General features: G+C 45.7%; 1 protein-coding gene across 5 annotated transcripts in view; it reads right to left on the bottom strand.

The window, feature by feature from the left end:
• The window catches only part of PIP5K1C (phosphatidylinositol-4-phosphate 5-kinase type 1 gamma), a 561428-nt gene extending 537477 nt beyond the window's left edge, over positions 1-23951 (bottom strand). For all 5 annotated transcript variants that reach the window (XR_013272204.1, XM_077475680.1, XM_077475681.1 and 2 more), the window contains exon 1: positions 23814-23951. Coding sequence is in view for 4 of the 5 variants with exons in the window: in XM_077475680.1 (XP_077331806.1) it covers positions 23814-23895 (82 nt within the window). In the remaining variant the exon portion in view is untranslated. The remainder of the gene's footprint in view (positions 1-23813) is intronic.
• Between the last annotated feature and the right edge of the window lie 751 nt (positions 23952-24702).

The following is a 24702-nucleotide window of genomic DNA, read 5'->3' as shown; positions in this document are numbered from 1 at the left end:
AAAACGCACAGGTCCTCCTCGAGGATAGACTTGACGTTTGCCAATGCATCAATGTTACAGATAGTGGCTGGGGCTAAGTATTTGGCAGGTGGTATTTCAGATCATACGCCTTTGCTGGTACATATCGGTCACACCTCGGTTTCTAGGGGGGGGGGGGGTGGAGGTTGAACCCAGGGTGGTTGGAGGTGGAAGAGGTGTCCTCTCCGGTTGCACCACATTTTAGCAATTATTGGGAAGATAATGTGGGGTCCGCCGACCCTACCATAGTATGGGACGCATTCAAGGCCTGTATGCGGGGTCATTATATTTCGGCCATCAAACAGGCCCGCAGGTCTCATAATAAGAAAGAACAGGAATTGCAGGATAAGGAGAGGGTGTGTGCTTTAGCACATGCAAACAACCAGTCTGATGTCACATATAGGGAATTGCTGGAAGCGCGACGGGTACTAGCACTACATTATACTGATTTGACTCACACATCCAGAACAAAGCTGGCTGAATCCCTTTTTGAGCAGGGGGATAAGAATGGTAAGTTGCTGGCTATGTTGGTGGCAGAGCAGAGAGTACAGACCAACATACCCTGCATTAAAAATGATCAGGGGGACGTTCTTACGGACCCAACGGCTATTCTTGACACCTTTGTGGAGTATTACAAGACATTGTATGCTCCCATCCCGACTTATAATCCCCTAGATTTGGATAGGTTACTGGCGTCTTTGGAAGTCCCTGTGCTGTCTGCGGCGGACAGGGATTTTTGGAAGCAGACATAACTGACAAAGAAATAGAGAGCCATCCGGTCCTTCCCTCTTCATAAATCTCCCTGGCCTGGCGGCTTATGCGTTGAATGGTATAGGCTACATCTGGAGGATCTGGTGCCTAGATTAAGGACTCTGTATAGTTACTGTCTAGAACACAAGTGCCTCCCAGACTCACTGTTGGAAGCGCAGGTGATCTTGCTGCCGAAGCCAGGCAAGGACCCCCTGTCGTGTTCATCGTATAGGCCAATAGCACTACTGAATCAAGATCTTAAAATCCTAACAAAAGTGTTGGCTACTAGACTGTCCACAAATGAGGTAATAACTTGGGACATAGATCAGACGGGCTTTATCCCACAAAAATCTACGGACACCAACTTACGCAGGTTGTTTGCTCATCTACAGATTGAACATGACAGGGTGGGAACTAGAGTGGTGGTATCACTTGACATGGCCAAGGCATTTGATTCGGTAGACTGGCAGTATATGCTCGCAGTCCTGCGGCACATAGGCTTCGGAGAGGTTTTCGTGACGTGGATATCCTTGCTATACAGTAGCCCCCAGACGGTTATAAAAATAGGCACCTCGATCTATTCCCAATTTAAAGTGGGCAGGGGCACGCGTCAGGGATGCCCGTTATCTCCATCCTTATTTGCACTAGCGATAGAGCCCTTGGCTATAGCCCTCCGGAAATCACCCGAGGTTGCAGCATTGGAGATAGGGGGTATCAGGGAATGCATAGCATTATATGCAGATGACATGCTTCTTTTTTTGAGAGACGCAGGGCCATCTTTGGAAGCAGTGCTCGGGGTGCTTGGCAGATTTGCCGAGTTCTCCGGGCTACAAGTTAATTGGGAGAAGTCCAGTGCGATGGCTATTGACACGGAGGCCTGCGCTCTGGCGACCACCAGAGTTCCCATTGCGTGGGTACAGGAATTTAAGTATCTGGGTGTGAGAGTGTCGCCGAGGGTGGGGGATTATCTGTCTCTTAATCTCCTTCCCTTGCTGACCAGAGTTAAGGTACAACTGGACACATGGAAACATCTACCCCTATCCCTAATTGGCAGAGTTAACTTGCTGAAAATGAAAGTTTTGCCGATTTTTTTTGTATTTTTCACGAAATTCGCCAATGTGGATCCCGTGCTCTTTTTTTCGGAGAGTTAACAGCATGTTCAGTTCCTTTTTGTGGGCCGCTGCACATCCCAGAATAAGTCTCCGCGTTTTGCAGGAGCCCTGGGGTCAAGGCGGCCTGGCACTGCCGGATCTCTTTAAGTATTTCATAGCTGGGCAGATGGTGGTCGCCAGGCGCTGGTTAGCAAGGGATGACGGGGACTCAGCAACGGTTCTAGAGGCAGCCCTTCTGGGATCGTACGAAGGTCTATCCTACTTGGTATACAGGGGCCCACGGGCTTCACAGTCTCTGACGGCTTCAATGCGAGTAACGGTCAGAGCTTGGGAAAAGGCACAGGTCTTGATGAAGCACACAGTGGAGAGTTCTTTGGTTTAATCCTAGACTGCCACATTTTGGTGCGATCCATGACCCAGTGATATGGGCCAGGGTTGGCATTAAACAACTGAAACATGTAGTGGGGGGGACGAAGCTACTTATGTTTGACCAACTGAAAGTTAAATATAACCTTCCAAATTGGTACCTTTTTCGATACCTCCAGTTGCGGCATGCCTTTCTCTCGCAGTTCGGTTCTGAGGTGCTGGAGCTGGGAGTGTCTCCACTAGAGAGGTTGCTGCGGACGGAGGACTTGCTGAAGCCCCTGTCCGCTGTCTATAAAGAGCTGTTCGTAGACAGGCCAAAACCGGTGCAAAAATGTAGGGACACTTGGAGCGCCCTAGTGACAGAATTTGGGAGGGGGAGGACTGGGACGACATGTGGGATCACCCATTTCAAACTCTGGTATCAGTCAGAGACAGACTTATTCAATTCAAAATTCTCCACAGGGTGTATTATACCCCTGTAAGACTAGCTAGGATGTATGGTACGGGATCGGTGGGACGCTGGCGTTGTACAGCTGATCGTGCTGACTTTGACCATATATTCTGGCAGTGCCAGCAGATCGGGGGCTTTTGGAAGGGAGTGACGCACACCATACAAACAGCACTCTCGGTGCCGATTCCTCTTACAGTTGCGGCATGTCTGCTGGGGCTGGTGGAGGAGTTAGCGCCTCGTAGGGCGCAGAGAACTATGATTTCCTTGTCCTTATTTTATGCACGCAAAGCTATTCTGTTATGTTGGAAAAAACCCGAACCGCCTACGGTATCATATTGGAAAAGCTTGATAAATAAAGCACTACCATTCTATAAGGCTACATATCTAAGTAGGGGATGCCCCAATAAATTTGAGAAAGTGTGGCAGGGCTGGTTGGATAACAAGGACACTTTGAATTAAATTCCTAGGTGGGGGGGGGGGGGGCGACCCCCAACCAACTGGCTGGTTTAGGGGGCAGGGTGCTACTCTAAGTCTTATTGGCTCCTTACTTTTCTCCGGGGGTCAGGAACACCATTACTGATGGGTAGTAAGCTTTCTGAGGGGTACAGCTGGCGTACATGGTATGTGATTTGGTGTTATTGGAGGGCTGCACGGGAGAGGTTTTGGGGGGGGGGGGGGGGGGAGGGATGTGGGGCATATGTTTTGTATGTTTTGTATTACATGTGTTGAAAACTGTTAACACAAATTTGCAAAAAAAAGAATCGAAATTGCGACCTTTTTCTCTTCCCGATCTTCAAAACAGCATGTCACGATTCTTTCTAACAAGTGCAGAGAGCTCTCACAGCTGGGAAAGAAAAAATAAATAAGAATCCGGGCAGCCTGCCAAGTTTAAACACAAAGCCTGAATAAGTAGAAACAAAATCTTTGTCTCTTTAATTCAAAGGAAAGAACTCCAGCATATACATATACATATATACATACATTTTTTTAGCATAGACCCTATAGAATAAAATGGTGGTGGTTTTTGCAATATTTTATGTCACACCGTATTTGCACAATGGTGTTTCAAAAGCAATTTAAAAAAAAATACACTTTAATGAATAATGAATGAAATGAATACTAAACAGTAAAGTTAGCCCAATTTTTTTGTATAATGTCGCGGCAGCACACCTCCCTCCATAGCTCTGCTTCTCCTCAATGTACTCCGTGCACTCGAAGCGTCACTCACCCTAGAAACCCTCACCGCTGCATAGAGGAGGGTGCGCTGCACCAGGACTCCAGGACCAGCGGAACACCCGCTCTATCGGGGGCACTGCGCAAGGCTCCGCCCCCAGCCATCTTCTTTCCCTCACTGCCTGACCAGCGCGCCGCGGCTGCTGCTGCTAGGATGGAGCAGGTGAGAGGGGCCAAGGGCTTAGATCCTGTGCTGGAGCAGGCAACAGGAGTGGACCCGGAGGCAATTACACGCCCGATCCTGGAGGCGATCAGTGCTAGCAGGGCTGAACTGGTGGGCCGCATTGATCACCTTTCCTCTGAGTGCAATTTAATAAGGCATGATTTGGACAAGATCAGGGGTCGTCTGACCACGGTGGAGACGCGAGTGTCAGACGTGTCCCATGAACATGACGAAACAACATCCGGGTGGTGGGGCTCCCGGAGGGGGCTGAAGGAGACCATCCTGCTCAATTTGCGGAGCAACGCTTTATGTTGCTTGCCATGAAGGATGTGCCACCTACATACGTTGTGGAGAGAGCGCACAGGGACCCCGTCGGCAGCAGACCATCAGGTGCCCACCCTCGGTTCATTTCTTGAATTACTGTGACCGAGACCTGATTCTGACCCAGGCCAGGAAGATTCCGGAGCACAGCCATGATATTGCGCGGGTAATATTGTTCCCTGACTTCTCGGCGGCGGCACAACAGAATAGAGGTCGACCGATATGGGTTTTTCTCTGGCCGATGCCGATATTTAGAAATCATGGCGGCCGATAGCCGATATATGATGCCGATTTTTTTGGGCCGATATGTTAGGCCGATTTTATTTTATTTATTTTTAATCCCCCTTGATCTAACACACCTTTCCCACTGGGGCGTTTTTTAAGGCGCTTTTGGGCTAAAAATAGCGCCTGTAAAGTGCCTGCAAAATGGCTCCCCTGCAGTCTGTGTGAAAGACAGAGTGCTTTCACACTGAGGCGATGCGCTGGCAGGATCTTAAAAAAAAAGTCCTGCAAGCAGCACGTTTGGAGTGGTGTATTCCTGCTTCTCCACCACTCCTGCCCATTGATATGAATGGGCACCACTGCCGAAGCGCATGCAATGCGATTTGGCAGCGGTGCTTCATGGGCGCATTTAACCTCTTCCTTGGCCGCTAGCTGGGTTATATGTGCCCCACTAGCAGTCAAATAGCACCGCTAAAATGATGGTAAAGAGCCGCTAAAACTTGCGTTTTACCATCAACGTCTGCCCACTCCAGTGTGGAAGCAGCCTTCATAAGTGATACAGAAAATTTCTTACACTTAAAGCGGAGGTCCACCCTAAAATGGACCTTCCGCTCATCGGATTCCTCCCCCCCTCCGGCGCCACAATTGGCACCTTCAGGGGGGAGGGGGGTGCAGTTACCTGGATAATCCAGGTAACTGCACCCACTTCCGGGCTAGCTCTCTGCGGAAAGAGATCGGCTTCGGGTGCCGACATCGCGGGCGCGCTGGACAGGTAAGTGTCACTATTTTAAAAGTCAGCAGCTGCAGTATTTGTAGCTGCTGGCTTTAAAAAAAAAAAAACGCAGAGTCCCGGCGGACTCCCGCTTTAAACATTTATTAAACAAAACAAACCTTGGACAAAAAAAAAAAATGGGCTAACTTTACTGTTTTTATTTTATTTTTATTTTTTAAATGGTGTATTTTTTTTCCCCAAAAAATGCATTTGAAAGACCTCTGTGCAAATGCCGTGTGACATAAAATATTGCAACAACCGCTATTTTATTCCCTAGGATCTCTGCTAAAAAAATATATATAATTTTTGGGGGGTCTAAGTGATTTTCTGGCAGAAAATACAGGATTTTTACTTGTAAGCAACAAGTGTCAGAAAAGATTTAGTCTTTAAAATGGTTAAACTGAGAACTTCTACACAGAGATGATTTCATTCATTCAGAAGTGTACACATTGTATCATTTAGTTCTTTTCTTGGCAGTCTGCCCAGAGAGGAGGAACGTGTTGCTATGACGACTCAGGCAACTCACACTGACTTCTTACAGAAGTCATTTCAAAGTCCCGCTGTAGAATCGGCTTTTTATCAACACAATCGGCCGATGCCGATTATTTAAAAAACGGCAAATATCGGCCGATATATCGGCCGGCCGATATATCGGTCGACCTCTACAACAGAAGCGACGCTCTTTCACTGAGCTCCGCAGGCGCCTAAGGAAGAAGGAAGTTAAATACAGCATGCTTTACCCCAGCAAACTTCGAGTCCAACATAAAAGGTCGGTGAAGTTTTTCGAACGCCCTGAGGAAGCTTGTGAGTGGATGGATAGGGAGCTCTAATGCATGACTTCTGCTATGCTGAATTACCTCTGAGGTTGGTACGTTTTCTCTCGCTTGGCATCACTCCCTCCTTGTTTATATACATGTATGTGTTTTTTCCTCCTGGTCAAGACCCCGCTATTAAGGCTGCTTTGTTCATGCTGCCTGTCCGGCCCCCACTGACGTACCTCATCTGATAGACACTCACTCCTGAACCGCTGATGGGTATGAATAGCCATAAGGTGGAGGTACACACATTTGCAGTGGTGGGGGGCTGACGAGGGGACAGAGGGTTTCCTGTGAGTATTGCCTCTCGGACTGCATACTATGTTCTCTACTGGAATCTACTTGATGCCGTGCTGACCCTTCAAGGATATAACTGCATGAGAAGCATTTCGGGCTCATGTGGGGGTGACCCCCAGTTTTTTTGTTTCAAGGCCTGACTCATATCCTACTTTTTTCTGCATTGATTTCCCTCTTTGCCAATTGTTTTGCAACCTCCTGGGATTTTTCATTGTGCAACTAAGATGTACAAAGGTCGCTCCATCACCCTGTGTGGGAGCTCACGGAGGTGGACTGGAACTTTAAATGATGCTGCCAAACTTTCGATTACAGCAGCGGGATTTCCCCGCAAGTTTTTTGCTTTTGTTTTCTTGGTTCAGGGAAGAAGCTATATGCCGGACTGGTTTTGGTTGTTGCTGGTATAAAAGCAAGGGAGGGTTGATCTACAGTCACATCTCGTTATGGTGTTTCATATGTATGTTACGTTTGGAATTTTTTAGTAAATATGCTCTGTTATTAATCTGCGGGAAACTGCTCATTAAATGGTGCCCTGGAGTGCAACTGACGAAGGATTTAAGGTGTGGGGAGGGGGGAAGAGTGGGGGCTTGGACCGGTTGGTCTCACTGCTCCTTGTCTCTCAATGCGTTTATGGCTTTCCATAATGATGGCGGATGATGTTAGAATTGTGTCTTGGAATGTCAGAGGCCTAAATCACAAGCTTAAGCGAGCCTCCACTTTCCAATATCTTAAACAGATCCGTCCACATATCGTCTTCCTACAGGAGACACACCTGGATGGCAGCAAAATCCTCTCACTGCGCAAACCCTGGATCCAGAAAGCCTTCCATGCTACGTACTCCACATTTGCGAGAGGAGTCTCTATCCTTATAAGCAGAACTATTCCCTGCTCGGTCCAACAGGTGTTTTCCGGGAGGCAGATATGTGGCGATAGTGGCGGATGTATATTATAGAAGTATTGTGATGGTAAATATTTATGTGCCTCCCCCTTTTCAGGCTAAATTGTTGTTTGACTTGTTGGTCAGGCTTGCACCATTTTCACACCTTCCACTGGTTCTGATGGGGGATTTCAAACGCCATCTTAGACGCAGCATTGGACACTTCCAATCCGAACAGAAGTGGTTCCACGGAGCTTAATAGTTGGGGCTCCATGGCGGAACTTACGGAACTGTGGTGTTGGAAGCATCCGACTGACAGGGGTTTTTCACATATCTCAATGACACACAAGTCCTCGGCCAGAATTGACCTAGCATATGAAAATAATCTACTGTTGCCCTGTGTGAAGGATGTCACCTACCTGGCGGGGGGCTGTCCGACCATAACCCCCTGGCAGTCACCCTGTCACTTGGTTCAGGAGGGGAGGGTGGCGACTCCAGCCGGGGTGGTTGCAAAATGAACACATATCGACCAGACTGACGGCGGCCATGCAATCATATTGGTCATCCAACGACAATACTGCGGACCCTCACATAGTTTGGGATGCCTTTAAGGCTGTGACACGGGGAGAATTTATCTCCGCCATTAAAGAGATAAAGTCGCAGGATAGGGCAGAGACAGAGTATCTACAGAGGGCTCATGCTGACACCTCTATCGGGGCCTCGTATGAGGCCTTACTAGAAGCAAGGCTCACCTTGTCCACTCATTTTACGGGACAGGCCCGCGCGGAACTGATGCAGAGGTCACAAACGATCTTTGCCGAAGGGGACAAAAACGGGAAGCTCCTGGCCATGTTGGTGGCAGATTTTCATTCTCCCACATGCATACCGGTGATTCGAGATCAGGGAGGTAACTTAGTGGATGACCCCGGACGCTTAATGCATGTTTTTGTTCAATATTACACATCCCTATACTCTCCAATTCCCCCATATGACTGCTCAGCCCTGGAGTCCTTTCTGAAAGATCTGCCAATACCGAGACTTTTGGATGGTGACAGGTGTACCTTAGATAGTAAAATCACTAAAAAGGAAATAGAACAGGCAATATTTACGTTTCCCCCGAACAAAGGCCTACCAGCCGACTTCTATAAGGCCAATGTGGAATGTGAAATACTGGCTCCTAGACTAAATTTGCTCCTCGAATATTGCCACGAACACAATGCCTTGCCTGCCTCTATGTTGGAGGCTTATATGGTCCTTCTATTAAAACCGGGAAAGGACCCAAGGGATTGTGCCTCTTACCGACCTATAGCCTTATTAAATATGGACCTCAAAATTTTGTGAAGATCCTAGCCCTCAGACTAGCTACGGTACTCCCATCTATTATAAACATAGACTAGACGGGCTTTATGCCTGGGAAGTCGACTTACAAATTAGGCAGAACACAGACAGTAACAGAATTGTAGTCTCCATCGACTTTGAAAAAGCCTTCAACTCGGTTGACTGGCACTACATGGCGACGGACTTTGAGTTCATGGGTTTTGGGCCATGGTTTAGGAAATGGGTATCTATGCTTTATGAGAGACCAAGAGCAGCAATCAGGTTGGGCACATCCACCTGCGAATTCTTTGATATAGGGAGAGGGACTCACCAGGGGTGCCCGCTTTCCCCCTTTTTTTCTCTGGCCCTGGAGCCGATGGCGGTTGCTCTCAGATCAGACAGGGGCATAAATTCAATCCGGGTGGGTACGGTAGATGAAACCCTGGCGTTATACGCAGATGAAATGCTGCTCTTTCTGGATGATCCGGGGGAATCTGAGAAAGGCCTTAGTGACCATTGACTACTTTGCCAATTTCTCAGGCTTAAAGGTGAATTGGGGCAAGTCCTCCATCCTACCGATAGATTCCAAGGCCAGAGCCATGGCTGATCCTAAATTACCGCTGCAATGGGTTTCTTTTTTTAAATATCTGGGTGTCCGGATAACAGCTGATGTGCAGGATTACATAACCCTTAATTTACTCCCTCTAGTACTGCTACTAAAGCAAAAAGCACAAACATGGTCTAAACTACCACTATCCTTAATGAGTAGAGTCAGTTTATTGAAAATGAAATTCCTCCCTGTGGGATTGTGTTTCCTGCGACATGCGCCTGTCTGGATTACGAAATCTTTCTTTCGGCAACTTGACAGTGTGGTCTCCACCTTTCTTTGGGCCCTCAAACCCCCTAGGATTGGTCTTGGGGTGCTGAAGGAACCGGGAGACAGGGGGGCTTGGCGCTGCCGGACTAGCAAAAATATTATTTAGCCGATCAACTGGTTTTTGCCCACAGATGGTGGACAGCTGATGATGGAGACACAGCTACGGTCCTGGAGGCCGCTCACCTGGGGTCATATGACAGCTTCCGTTTTGCGTTATTCAGAGGACTAAGATCTGACCTCCCACTGACATTGACCATGAAGGTCACTGTTAGGGCATGGGAGATGGCGGTGGGGGTGGCATGCCCTAGGTATAGGGGAGTGTCGCCCTCAACCCCCATATGGATGAATCGTCATATTGTCCTGTGGCGAGCTACAATCTTTTTCACAGCTGCAATCCCGACATGACCTTCCCAATTCTTACTTATTTAGGTTTCTACAGGTGCGGCATGCTTTTCAGGTGCAGTTTCGCGAGCGGAGAGTGGAATCCCTACCCTCGGCTCTTGAGACATTGCTGACTGGAGAGGAGCTGGCAAAGCCTCTTTCGGCGGCATATAAAGAATTATTTAAGGTAACCCCCAAGGCTATCATCAGGTGTAGGGAACGGTGGGTGAGGGAGGTTCCAGAGGTGCAGGGGGAGGATTGGGATGACCTATGGACTCAACCGTTCAGGCACCTAGTATCCGCAAGAGACAGGTTAATTCAGTTCAAATTTTTGCACAGGAGCTACTACACTCCAGCTAGATTGGGCAGGATTTTCCACGCGGCCTCGACGGAGTGTTGGCGATGTCGGCATTCACCCCCCAACGACGGACATATTTTCTGGCACTGCTCTCATATCCAAAAATTCTGGACTGATGTAGTTTCATGTGTTTCGGAGCTGATTTCAGTTCTGATACCGATGACCATTAAGGTATGTCTCTTGGGCTTAGTGGATGAAGTGGTACCTACACGGGCCATGCGTACGATGTTGAATATCCTCTTTTTTATTGTAGGAAAGCCATCCTGTTAGCATGGAACAAGTCGGAGGCTCCGGGCGTTGCTGCTTGGAAGGGACTGGTGAACTCAATGCTACCTTACTATAAAGCTGCATTTGTAGCTAGAGGCTGCGGGAAAAAATTTAATAAAGTGTGGCACTCCTGGTGTAACTCCAGTGATACGGTGGGGTGAAGTGGGGGACCTGAAGGTGCAAGGCACGGGGTTTGTTTGAGCCAACATTGAGCTACGTATAGAACATAATAACTGACACACCATGGGGTTATCCTGGATGAATATGGCGCTAGAGGCTGAACATAAAAACTTATGACTACATGTGTAATGGGCAAGGATAGTTCCCCTTCGAGATGTGACTGGTAGGGGTTGGAGGGGAAGGGATGTTTGTAGTTAGATGGTCTCTGTTAGATATTGTGGATAAGGATCCAGATGGACGTATCCACTGTTGTATGTTCTTTATTTTAAGATGGAAAACTCAATAAAAATATTAAAAAAATAAAATTATGTTACACCTCGAGAATCGTGATTATTCTAAGCAAAAAAAAAATAGTGATTCTAATTTTACCCAAAATCACGCAGCTCTAAACAGCCATGTACCATTGTTATGTTTTTGGTGTTCACCAATGAACAACTTTTTTCCGTTTTTTTTCATTTTTTTTTTGCAGCAAATATTGAACCCTACAGACTAAGACTGATGCCATGTGCATGTAAAGGCAGGCATCCCAATACTTTTGGTAACATAGTGTATGTGAACCCAGCCTTATGCTGCGTACACACGATTAAACAAACCGATGGAAAAGTCCGGCGGACTCGAGTCCCCCGTGTGTGGGCTCCGGCGGACTTTTTTTTACCCAAAAGTCCGGCTGACTTAGCCCACGTACACACGGTCGGAGATTTTGCCAACCAAATCAGTCGGATTTTGCCCGTCGGATTTAGTCCGACGGATTGTGTCCGACACTGTTGCATACACACGGTCAGGCCAAGTTGGCGAAAAATCTGATTTTTCAGAACGTGATGACGTAATTTCGTTACGATGGGACTACATTCAGGCTAGTAGCCAATAGCTTTGATGTAGGAATTTGATCTGAGCATGCGTGGCCGATGAAAATGCTCTACACATGATCGGATTAGGTCCGTCCAGCCCAGTTGGTCGGGACAATACGGCCGCGTGTGTGCCAGTCCGCCGGACAATACGGCCGCGTGTGTGCCAGTCCGCCGGACAATACGGCCGCGTGTGGGCCAGTCCGCCGGACAATACGGCCGCGTGTGGGCCAGTCCGCCGGACAATACGGCCGCGTGTGGGCCAGTCCGCCGGACAATACGGCCGCGTGTGGGCCAGTCCGCCGGACAATACGGCCGCGTGTGGGCCAGTCCGCCGGACAATACGGCCGCGTGTGGGCCAGTCCGCCGGACAATACGGCCGCGTGTGGGCCAGTCCGCCGGACAATACGGCCGCGTGTGGGCCAGTCCGCCGGACAATACGGCCGCGTGTGGGCCAGTCCGCCGGACAATACGGCCGCCTGTGTGCCAGTCCGCCGGACAATACGGCCACCTGTGTGCCAGTCCGCCGGACAATACGGCCACCTGTGTGCCAGTCCGCCGGACAATACGGCCACCTGTGTGCCAGTCCGCCGGACAATACGGCCACCTGTGTGCCAGTCCACCGGACTTCTGAAATGAATGCACTTTTCTCGCCCGGAGAAAAGTCCGCTTATTTTGAGCATGGCTCCAGGTAGCCGGGGCTAGCAAAGGAAGTGTCGCTGGCCCTGTCACCTGGTATGGAGTTAAAGGGGAAGCCCTACGCCAAAAAAATAAAATAAAAAAAAAAGTCCGCCGGACAATACGGCCGCGTGTGTGCTAGTCCGCCGGACAATACGGCCGCGTGTGTGCTAGTCCGCCGGACAATACGGCCGCGTGTGTGCTAGTCCGCCAGACAATACGGCCGCGTGTGTGCTAGTCCGCCAGACAATACGGCCGCGTGTGTGCTAGTCCGCCAGACAATACGGCCGCGTGTGTGCTAGTCCGCCAGACAATACGGCCGCGTGTGTGCTAGTCCGCCAGACAATACGGCCGCGTGTGTGCTAGTCCGCCGGACTTCTGAAATTAATGCACTTTTCTCGCCCGGAGAAAAGTCCGCTCATTTTGAGCGCGGCTCCAGGTAGCCGGGGCTAGCGAAGGAAGTGTCGCTGGCCCTGTCACCTGGTATGGAGTTAAAGGGGAAGCCCTACGCCAAAAAAAAAAATAATAATAAAAAAAATAAATAAATAAAAAATCGGCGTGTGGGTCCCCCCTAGGTCCATATCAGACCCTTAGTGTGTGGGCAGGTAGCTCGTTCGGACAGTCCGGCGGTTTCTCCACCAGACTAAGTCCGCCGGATAGGCTGATACGTGTGTACGCGGCATAAGTCTGTTAGTTGTTCCACTTTCTTTATTAAGCTATCAAGCCAAAGCGGTGTTTGGAGGGTTGAAACAAACCATTTAAGGGCTCATTTAGGCTAGGTAAATGCAGGATATTACCATGCAGGCTAGTGCAGGGTCAGAAAGAAGCTGTGCAATGTGTTTAGTTAAATGATTTCAACTTCATTTGAAGGGTCAAATTGTGACACGTCATTGATGTCAATGCACAGCAGCACAGTGCCTTATGCTGCTGTGCAGTGACCTGCTGAGCCATGTAAAAAAAAAAGGCAGACCTGCTGCATTTTTCTATAATGCAACGCGCCACACATCTCACTAACATTGTGGTGTGTATAGAAAAACATAAGCCCCCAGAAATAGTCTGAAAGAGCCCTTTGGTCAGTTGCACACGGGAGTAAATAATGCCACATTTTTATGGCTCTGTAAAACAAATGCAGTGTTATCTATGTCACAATGCACACAAATATATAAAGATCAGTACAGCAAAAAAAAAAAAAGTGACATTTTTACGTTTGCTTACAGTAATTTACATCTACACACCTGTATACTTAAAACAAAAACAGCACCTTGCGCTTAGTAATACAAAAGGATTGGAGCTGCTGCACTTAAATACACCTGAATACCAGGTCTAAAAAGACAACCAATATAATCAGGTAAAAAAAAGATACTCCATTCCCAGAGGACACCTCATATGGGGAAACACATCTGGCGGAGTTGGATCTGTGACGTCATTACGCCGAAGCTGCCCGGATGGCACCGGGGCTGAGGTTTTCTTGAAAGCTATCAAGGTAATACTTGATACTTTCGAAACTCGTGTAAGAGCAATGCTATTTTAATAAATTGGCATCATTAGTAGAGTTGCGCTATGACATCCTTTCTTTTATGTTCACTATGACGAGTGTTGGAGTTTATGTGGAAAGTGTGGATAGAGGCTAAATGGCTGCTGGAGATTGGGCTGTTAGTCTTATCTGCAGGCAACATAGATCTGAACAGCAATCGGCTCCTTAGATAACACACAAGCTTTGATGATCTCTATGATTTGAGACCATTATGGTCCGGTAAGAGGCTGTATTATTTCAAATGTACTTTTTGAGCACATTTGTAACTTGTTTTCTACTGTGAGCACTTAGCACTTTGGTCGGCATCATATGGATTTTTTAAGGCTTGATTTTCTTCACTTCTGAAATAACCAACTTTTTTACAATAATATTGATTTATACTTTTATGGACTTTTTTAAAAATGTTGATTTATGAATTTTGTTTTTAATTATTTATTGTTCATATGATTTACATCTTATTATTAATATTGTGGATGTGAGTTTTTCTTTTACACAAAACACTTTATTGTACAGGTTATGATTTAGGGAGACAGCACACTTATTTCTCGATATATACACCTGAATACTCTAGTACATGGGTCTTAATCTGTAAAAGGGATTGTAAAGTGATTTTTTTTTTTTTTTTTAAATAACAAACATGTTATACTTACCTCCACTGTGCAGCTCGTTTTCCACAGAGTGGCCCCGAACCTGCTCTTCTGGGGTCCCTCGGCGGCTGTCTCGGCTTCCTCCCGCAGGTGCTTCTCACGTTCATGCGAGCTCCCTCGCATGGTGAGAAGCACCTGCGGGCGCGATCCCGTGATACAGCCGGCGGCTAGAGCCGCTCGCTGTATCACACGGCCCCGCCCCCCGGCGCTCCGCGTCAGTGGATGTGATTGACAGCAGTGCGAGCCAATGGCTGCGCTGCTTTCCATCCATCCACTCCAGCCAATCAGCGGCCAGGCTGAACGGTGGAAAGGACGTCGGGGGACGAGTGCGGGACTTTCGAGGGGTGAGGTAAGTAAAACGGGGGGGGCTGGGGGCGCTGGCACTGTCAGATGTTTTTTCACCTTAATGCATAGAATGAATCAAGGTGAAAAAACATTTACCTTTACAACCCCTTTAATGGCAGAGTTTTACAACGCCTCATGAGATGTGTAGTTTCGCAACAGCTGAAGGGCCGTAGTTTGAGGATCCCTGCTCTAGTGCATGCACGCAAGAGTTTAGGCATATAGACTTAAATTAGAGCACTGCCGGAATTATCGGGTTCCTCTCCACTTGGCCACCTCCCACTGCCTCATCTGATACACACTCAATAGGGTGCTTCTTTCATACTGCCCAGCCCCATAGGTTCAATAGGGGGGCCGGGAGCCGGGGGCAATTGCAATTGCTGGAGCCAAACCCCCCCATCGCCGCCCTTGCAGCACACCTAGTTTCTTCTCTCCCTTACACTGGCTTTCAGCTGCAAGGAGAGCCACAGTGGGACCGGGTTCCAGTAATTGTGCCATCCTCTCCTTCCCTCCACTGCGATCACCCCTCTCACTTTCTGACCCTCTTCTTCCCACTGCTCTGATCTCCCTGTGCAGCACTTCTGGTTTCTTCTCCTCTCCTTTCCGACAGCTGCAGCTTCTGTGGGACACAGAAGTATCAGCGTCAAGATATCTCATTTACCAGCCCCTTCCTTTCCTGAATGAACAAAGTGAACAATCGCTACCAATTGCTCCTATTTTCAATCATATTGCTTCAGTTCATGAATGCACAGGGAGGCTGTACAGAGTGCTTCCTGTTCATTCATTCTGCAGTGCACCTGAGGCTGCTAAGAAAGGAATTGAAGAATCTCCGTCCTCAATTCCTATCTCTCTCTCAAAATTGAGACATCAGGGGTCTGTTTTACCATAGCCCCCCACCATCATTAAAAAAGAAATGTCAAAAATAATAAACAAAACAAAATTAAGGACACATTCTCACATGTACTCTGGCTATGTAGGTGTAGCACCCAACAGGTGCGAACAATCCCAGACGTGTTTCTGAACATTTTTCATGCGTAGGGTAACCTATTTATTTCAATTGGCAGCCCGAGGCTGTGAGGACGTTGGTTAGAAAGGCGAAGGGCAAGAGCGGCAATTCCCCCTTGGAGGACAATGTCTGTGCCTCTCTTGACGGGCAGTGTCTGCCTCCTCCCTGGTGGTCATTATTTGTGCCCCCCACAGGGGATGCTCTTTCACAATTACCACCTAGGGATAAAAAATAAAAAAAAGGGGGATAAAAAGCAGTAATAAAACACACCTCTATCAAGAACACTCTCAAGAGCAAGAACCATGCAAGGAGAAAGGTGCCAAAATCATATCAATATGATTAATAGTATAAAATATGCAAAATAGAAGACTCTGGGATCTCAAAGAGGATTTTACTCATGTATATGCATAGGCACATTTACCCGCCTACACGTGCGTTAACGCCAGGTCTTTATGTAACATTGTTAATCAAGATCTTGGGTGTAAACATTAGTAAACTATGACAGGCAGTTTAGCTCTGCATGGGGGGGTGGGTGGATGTACACATGCCACGCCCATGATGCTTCGGTTCATGGTCTTGGCAAAAATGATGCCCCTGACCAGGGGTATGCGGTGAAGTCAGTGGCTGGTGAGGCACTGGCTATTATCAAAGCCAGATACACACAGATTACATACACCCCAAATGTCAGAGCGAGAGCAATAATGCTAGACCTCTTCTCTAACTCTAAATGTAAAAAAATTTGACAGTGTCGCCTATGGCTAACTTAAGTGTTTTTTTTTTTGTTTTTTTTATTCAGGAAAAAGTTTCTTTCCAAAAAAACAAAAAACACAAATACCATGTGACATAAAAAGTTGCAACGACCACCATTTTATCCCTAGGGCGTCTGCTAAAATATATAATATATATATATATATATATATATAATGTTTGGGGGGGTCTGAGTATATAGGATAAAAATTTTAGAGAATATATATATATAGTTGGTGTGCAATTTTCCTCTGTTCTTCAGAGGGTTAACTTTGGCGTTTTTTTAAGAGGTCATACGGACATCCAGGGCGTTCCTAATTGGGAACACTCCCACTTGGAGTTGTTACGACGGCACTATAGTGGTTGCCCATGGAGGAAACTGTACGGGGGTCAGAGTGTATGGCTAAGGCTTGTTACATTCCAGCTGGATGCTCCCCAAGTATTCAGTGATTGGCGATCACTGGATTACGTAAGGCTGAATGTTAGTTCAATGGTCTTATGGGTAACGTAGACCAACTCTCTCCCCCTTCCTCCTGGGCATGCGCAGTGTTGTCGGTAGTGTCCGCATCGAGCCAGTGACGTCAGACGCCGGCTCGATGGACGGAAGCATATAAGGCTGGCTCTACTCAGTGGGACTCATTGGTGGAGCTGTGCTTATTTCAGATGCCACAGAACGCTGATAGTAAGTTTATATTTTTGGATACTATTTGTTTTATACTTCAGTTTAGTATCATTTTCCAGATATTAACCAGGACCACTTTTTACATATTCCTAGGCACCAAACGAACAAGCTTGTGGGTGCAAACGTGCACTGTTGCAGCAATGCATCTCAATCCGGGCGCATTCAGTCCCTAACAGCATACTGGCTTACCATTACATTTGTAGCCATATACTACATCCTGTATTAGTAAGTATTAACGATGATTTTTGATTTCATTATGAGACTACCCATCTCTTATATATAAGTTTGTGTGTATTTGGCCCACATCATACCGCATGTAACTTATTCCGTTTTTAATTTTTGATTAATAATTATACTTATGTTTATTTATGGAGGCCCTGTGCCCCTTCTTTATGTTAGAAGATATCTTTATTAACTACAAAATCCATGTACTTAGTTTAAATAATAAGATATTATTTTCTGTATTCGGGTAGTGTATTTTGCGTCTTCTTTTTATTACTGTCCAGACTGGCTCCCGTCTATGCCCTCTTGTGCCATTTGTCCTGCTGTTGAATACCCGGCTTTGCACACTCTTCTATACATAAAGACTGGTGCTTTTGCATGGAACAGTGGATTTGAAGGGAGGGTAAGCGCCTCTTTGAAGCTCCAGGTGTGGAGGTTATAGTAATGTGTCATACAAAGAAATTATGTAACAATTGTATTTTATTAGAAATGTATTGACTAACTAATTTTTGTCTTTGATCTTATTTGTTATTAGCTTGTATATCCCGTGAAGAAGCTATTGCGAAACATGTCGGGATAGTCGATTACAAGCACTTCAATCCGTTTGTTATGTGGAACAGTCACTATATGTAACTTTTGTATATGTAGATATCTACGCAACACATGTTATGTGTTAATTTTAATACATGAGAATAAAATATTTGTTTTTAAATTTTTTATGTACTGCTTTTTCTCTGCTGCTTTAAACCAAAATAATTAAGCACCGAAAAAATACCCTCTTTCTTTTGGTTCTCCCAAATATTTAAAACCTTCTAACTGGGATGAGGTGCCATTCTTTTTGGGTGGTGATGGAAACTAGAATCAAATTCTGAATTTTTATATATATATATATATATATATATATATATATATATATATATATATATATATATATATACGTTTTTTTAACCACTTAAAGAGGGAGTCCACCTACTGACTTTAAATAAACTGACCTGCTGACTTTTAATAAATGGACACTTACCTTTCCTGGAGTCCGCTAGGCTCTCGGCTACTGCTGGCGCCATTCTCGGTGTGGGAATCAGGAAGTGAAGCATTGCGGCTTCACCTCCCGGTTCCCTACTGCGCATGCACGAGTCGCGCAGCGCAATGAGAATGGTCCGCGCTGTCCCTGGGACCTGTGCGTGTCCCAGCAGACAGCGCGGCGGGACAGGAAGAGGCATAGACTGGGGAGTCTATGCCCAGAAGTGGGTGTAAATACCTATCTTAGACAGGTATCTGCACCCTCTTGCCCCCTGAAAGGTGTTAAATGTGACACCGGAGGGGGGGGGGGGGGTTCCTGAAAAGCGGAGGTTCAAGGAGGTTTTTGTGGACCGAGCCTCTTTCTGAGATTTGTTGTTTAGAAGTAAAAAAAAAAAAAAATTCTGTTAGAAAATTACTTAGAACCCCGAAACATTATAAATTTTTTTTCTAACACCCTAAAGAATAAAATGGCGGTTGTTGCAATACTTTCTGTCACACCGTATTTGCACAGCGGTCTTACAAGAGTACTTTTTTGGGAAGAAATACACTTTTTTTAATAAAAAAAAAATAAGACAACAGTAAAGTTAGCCCAATTTTTTTTTTTTGTGAAAGATAATGTTACGCTAAGTAAATTGATACCCAACCCACTTCAAAATTGCACTCGCTCGTGGAATGGTGACAAATTTTTACCCTTAAAAAGCTCTACCGATTGAGGCGATACCTCACATGTGTGGTTTGAACACAGTTTTCATATGCGGGGGCTATTCACGTATGCGTTTCCTTCTGTAAGCGAGCTTTCGTCGAGACAGGGTGCGTTTAAAAAAAATGCTTATTTGACCTTTTTATTTTTATTTTTTATTTATTTTTTTTACATTTTTACACCGTTTTAAAAAAAAGATGTCCCCTTTATTCCTATTACAAGGAATGTAAACATCCCTTGTAATAGAAAAAAAGCATGTCAGGACCTCTTAGATATGAGATCTGGGGTCAAAAAGACCTCAGATCTCATATTCACATGCAAAATGCAATAACAAAAAAATAAAAAATAAATAAATGTCATTTAAAAAAAAAAGGTCCTTTAAGAGCTATAGGTGGATGTGACCACCTCCGCCGCTCACCGGAGAGCGGCGAGAGGGGGGGTGCATCCACAGCAGAGACCACTTTTATCACTGAAGAAGGGGATACCGGGGTTATGGCAGCTAGCTGCTGCCATAACAACGACAACCTCCTTCAAAGTACCAACGTATAACGATGGTGGGTGGTCCGGAAGGCAATTTACTATATTTTAAGAAACTGTACTCAAGCAGGTGGCTTAACGGACAAATTACTGAGGTTTAAAGTTATAACTTCCAACCAGTAATTTCACAGTAAATAGATAAATAATAAACTATTATGTTATAACATATAATATATGATTTGACTTGATCATAACAGTACCTTTTCAACAGCTGCAGGTTCTCATTCATTCTCCCTTTTAACTGTGTGAGAAAAACATGGTATTGTGGGTAAATCTTATACCCATAAATACATGTTTTTTCCTTGTAGTTAAGAGGGCTGGGCTGGAAGGGAGCATTTGTATTTTAGACACATGCCCCTTCTATGACACTGCAGTGAGAGGACAGTCTCTACTGCAGCATTTTTATTAGACAGCATTTTTATTAGACAGCTTGGACCAAGAGTGCTTTACCATTAGTCCAAGGCTCTCAGCTGTCCATTGAGCTCAATGCCACTGACAATCAGCGAGGAGAGGCACTGTGAGCTTATCCTCTCAGTCTGCTGCAAACAGAGTGTGCCAGCTTGTATTTAAACTGGCCGCTCTGTACAGGGAGTCCCTGAGTTACAAACCACCAACTTGCGATTAACTCCTACTTACGAACAGCAGGCGGGCACATCAGAAAACGACGATCTGTGCATGCGCGTCCAAATTATGACAAATCCAACTTAAGAACAAACAGGCAGTCCCTATCCTGTAAGTAACTCAGGGACTGCCTGTATGTAGCAGGATGCACAAGGAACCCCATATGTCTGGAACCAGATGTGGCAGGAGCCCCAAATCTGACCAGTGGTGGGGTAAGCATTCAGCTACCTACCCCCTTTGTGACCCCAGGTCCCTGAGCTACGACCCTCAAAGCATGATTTTTTTTAAATGTTCATGGCTCTGCCTCACCCGCCTCCCCCGCCCCTGAAAAAAACAAACACAAGGGATAGGAGCCACGCTGCAACCACGTGTAATGCACAAAGCTGTGGTATTGTGGTGCGGTATTTACAGGGTTAAAACAGGAGGTGAGGAGGTTATGAATAGCCTGTCAACACCTTCAGTGGGGTGAAATGGTCCGCCACCCATCTAAAACATAGCTTAACATTGACAGCTTTTATTTATTTATGTAAAACATTTATCCCAGAAGGGGGAAAAAAAACTGTTGCTGTAACTGCTTAACCAGTTGCCGCTTGCCCACCGCCAATTATCAGCAGGACGGGCTGGCTCTCCTTCTGGGCGAACATCATATGATGGCACACCTGAACAGCCGCCCCTGCGGGCCCACACAGCGCGGCGATCCCGAGCACGTCAGGTTGCTAGGACACGCCAAGACCCCGATCTCTGTAAATAACCGCTAACGCGGCTCTTTAATCATATGATCAGCTGTCTCCAATCACAGCTGCTCACATGTAAGCAAGGAAGTGCTGGTAATCGGCTCTCCTTGCCTCACACTAACAGAGTGTGAGAAGAGAGCCGATCAGTGTAATTTCCTTGCAGGGGGCAGTGAGAGATGTAATCAGGGCACTGATGATCAGTGCCCTGATTACATTAGAGGGACAGCAACCTGTGCCCACCACAGCCAGAAATCAGTGACCATTAGTGATGCCAGTCAGGGCTGGCCTTCAGTGCCGTCTATCAGTGATGCCCATCAATGCCACCCATTAATGCCCATCAGTGCCACTTATCCATGCCGCCTATCAGTGCCCACCAGTTCCGGCTATCAAGGCCCGTCAGTGCCACCTATCAGTGCCCACAAGTGCCAATCAGTGTTGCCTATCAGTGCCCATAAGTGCCACCTCATCAGCGCACATCAGTGAAAAGAGAAAAAAAATTACATATTTAAAAAATTTACTAACGGAAACAAAGAAAAACTATTTTTTTCCAACATTTGTGGGTTTTTTTATTTATTTATTTTTCCAGTAGATAAGGGGGTTAAACGTAGTTCAGTAACCACTTCGTGCCCGTGCTATAGCCAAAAGACGGCTACAGTGCGGACGCTAACTGCCGGGAGGGCTTTCCTGGACGTCCTCCTGTTTACTTCCCCTCTGCGCGCTGCCGCAGGCAAGCATCAGGGAAGTTCTGTGATTGGCCGTGTCCCTTGGACACAGCCAATCACAGATTGTGCTAAATGGCCAATCACAGCAGCCATTTAGCACTCAAACGGCGTGTCCAACGAGAGGTGATCTCATATGTAAACATATGAGATCATCGCTCATTGCCGGCTCTCCCTCCTCACACAGGCAGCGTCACGGAAAAGAACACATATACACACATGCCCACGTGTCCCCAACGCCACGTGTCCCCAGCGCCACGTGTCAGTTGCATGTGTCCCCGGTGCCACCTATCAGTGCCATCTGTTCCCAGTGGCACCTGTCCCCAGTACCACCTATCAGTGCCATGTGCCACCTGTCCCCAGTGCCACCTGTCAATGTCACGTGTCATCAGTGTCATCAATGCCACATATTAGTGCCATCTGTCATCAGTGCCACATCAGTGTCATGTGCCATCAGTGCCATGTGTCAATGTTCTGGTGCTGCAGGGCCTTCAAAAGTGTAATAGGCAGTCAACAAGTTAGATGTGTAATTTATGCTCCTAGAACACATGATGGCGCTACCTGCATGTTGGGCCTCTCTAAGTGGCCAAGCTGTGAAAAAGTCCCACACATGTGGTATCGTAATACTCAGGAGTATCAGAATTTATTTTGGGGTGTTATTTGTGGTACACACATGTCATGTGAGAGAAATAACCTATTACAATGATAATTTTGTGGGGAAAAAAATAAAAAATCTTCATATTGCAAAGAATTGTGGGAAAAAATGCCAACACCAAAAAGCTCACTATGCCTCTTACTAAATACCTGGAATGTCTACTTTCCAAAAAGGGGTCATTTGGGGGGTATTTGTACTTTTCCGGCTTGTACGGGTCACAAGAAAGGAGATGGGTCACCAGTACATCAGATGTGATCAATTTTGTGCGATTCGCACCACAGCTTGTAGACTCTCTAACTTTCACAAAGACCAAATAATATCCACTAATTTGGGTTATTTTTACCAAAGATATGTAGCTGTATAAATTGTGGCCAAAATGTGTGAAAAAAAAAATAATTTGCAAAATTTTATCACAGAAGCAAAGAAAATGCCTTTTTTTTGTTTTTTTTCAAAATTGTCGGTCTTTTTTTATTAATAGCGCAAAAAAGAAAAAAAAAAAAAACACAGAGGTGATCAAATACCACCAAAAGAAAGCTCTATTTGTGGGAAAAAAAGGACAAAAAAATTTGTTTGGGTACAGCGTTACATGACTAATTGTCATTCAAAATGTGAGAGCACCGAAAGCTGAAAATTGGTCTGGGCAGGAGGGGGGGTTTAAGTGCCCAGTAGGCAAGTGGTTAAAAGCACTGCAAGTATAGAAAAATACCTGTAGACCTGTCAGAAATGCAGTGTGCGTCTATTTCCCTGGGTGTGTTGACAGCATTGTGTTATAGCTACACTAAAGTCTCCACATCCTTTGACAGTGAATTCCATCGAATTCTGCTAGTGTGCCCAACACTACCTTCTCCTCAGATTGACAGTTCTGCCATCCAAAGGTCCTTAATCCCCCATCCAGAGTGGAGACAAGACAGGAAGTGTTTCACTAGCCACAACACCAGGTGAAATAAAGGTAAAGGAAGCCTTTAAAAAAAAAAAAAAGAAAAAAGGAAAACTAATGCAGCCATTACATTAAGGATTGGGAAGCTGCAAACATTTTTTGGGGGTTTTTGGGTGAAATGGTGCTTTCATTCAATGAAATTCCCACCCACTCACAATAAAAAAATAAAATAAAATGCTTTTGTGCAGCTATCAAACCTCCAGATCAGGACTAACCTGCTGTAAACTACCAGAATGGTCTCCTATGTACAAGTCCGAGCACAGGTCAATAAGCCAGCTTTATACATTGGCCCCTTCAGTCACCTCCAGCATCCTTATGTCTTATCCCATATCCTGTCGTCTCTCCTAGCTTTCCTCCCCCATCCATCACCTGCCAATAACAGCTTAGACGCCATATTCTCAGCATGTCCTCACCTTTTCCAGGATCCCATTCAGTCTCCCCGACAGCGGCATCCTGTACATCTCCGCACTCGGCTTCCTTCTCTGGTCCCTCCATACCAGCCCTCTATCCTCCTCCGCTCACTGACAACTCCGAAGGCTTTGCCTCTGACGTCATGACGTTCTGTTTCATGTCCGCAATCTTCCTAGCACAAGGCGGGGATTAGGAGGAATGATCGACCATGGTGACTGAGGGCGAGATAAGGACGTTCTGCCTCTGAAATCATCAGACCCCAGAAAGTTAATAGACCAAGCGCTCCACTCGCCTCTGTGTTATGTTATCATATTTTATATATATTATATACAAAAACATGAAACATATACTATGACTGTACAGGTACACAACATGATGTTATTATTGTGATATCTATCTAGATAGATAGATATTATATTATTAAGTTACTGTTGTTATTATATTATTATTCGTCTACTGTCAATGGATATAATAATATGATTTTTTTTTTTTTAACCAACTGTACACATCATAATGTGAATGAATAGAATAATATGATGAAGTAATATAAGTACTGATAAAATAATATAATTATATATATATATATATATATATATATATGTGTGTGTTTGTGTATATATTGCACATAAAATTAAATTATATACAATATAATTTAATTTTAATCAACTGTACACATAACTGGCCATACAATGTCATATATATATATATATATATATATATATATATATATATATATATATATATATATCTATATGTAGCACTGATTCCCAAAGGAGCGGCTGAATTAATTGGGCTTACCGTTACCTTCTTCACCTCGTATGCGTCTAGGGCAGTGATTGTCAACCAAGGTTCCTAGAGTTCCTCGGGTTTCCTTGAGCATTGGGCAATTTT

Source organism: Lithobates pipiens, unplaced genomic scaffold (genome assembly GCF_037356315.1).
Source record: "Lithobates pipiens isolate NorthernLeopardFrog02 unplaced genomic scaffold, aLitPip1_a1.2 Scaffold_13, whole genome shotgun sequence".
Lineage (NCBI taxonomy): Eukaryota > Metazoa > Chordata > Amphibia > Anura > Ranidae > Lithobates > Lithobates pipiens.
This window is presented reverse-complemented; position numbering and strand designations above follow the sequence as displayed.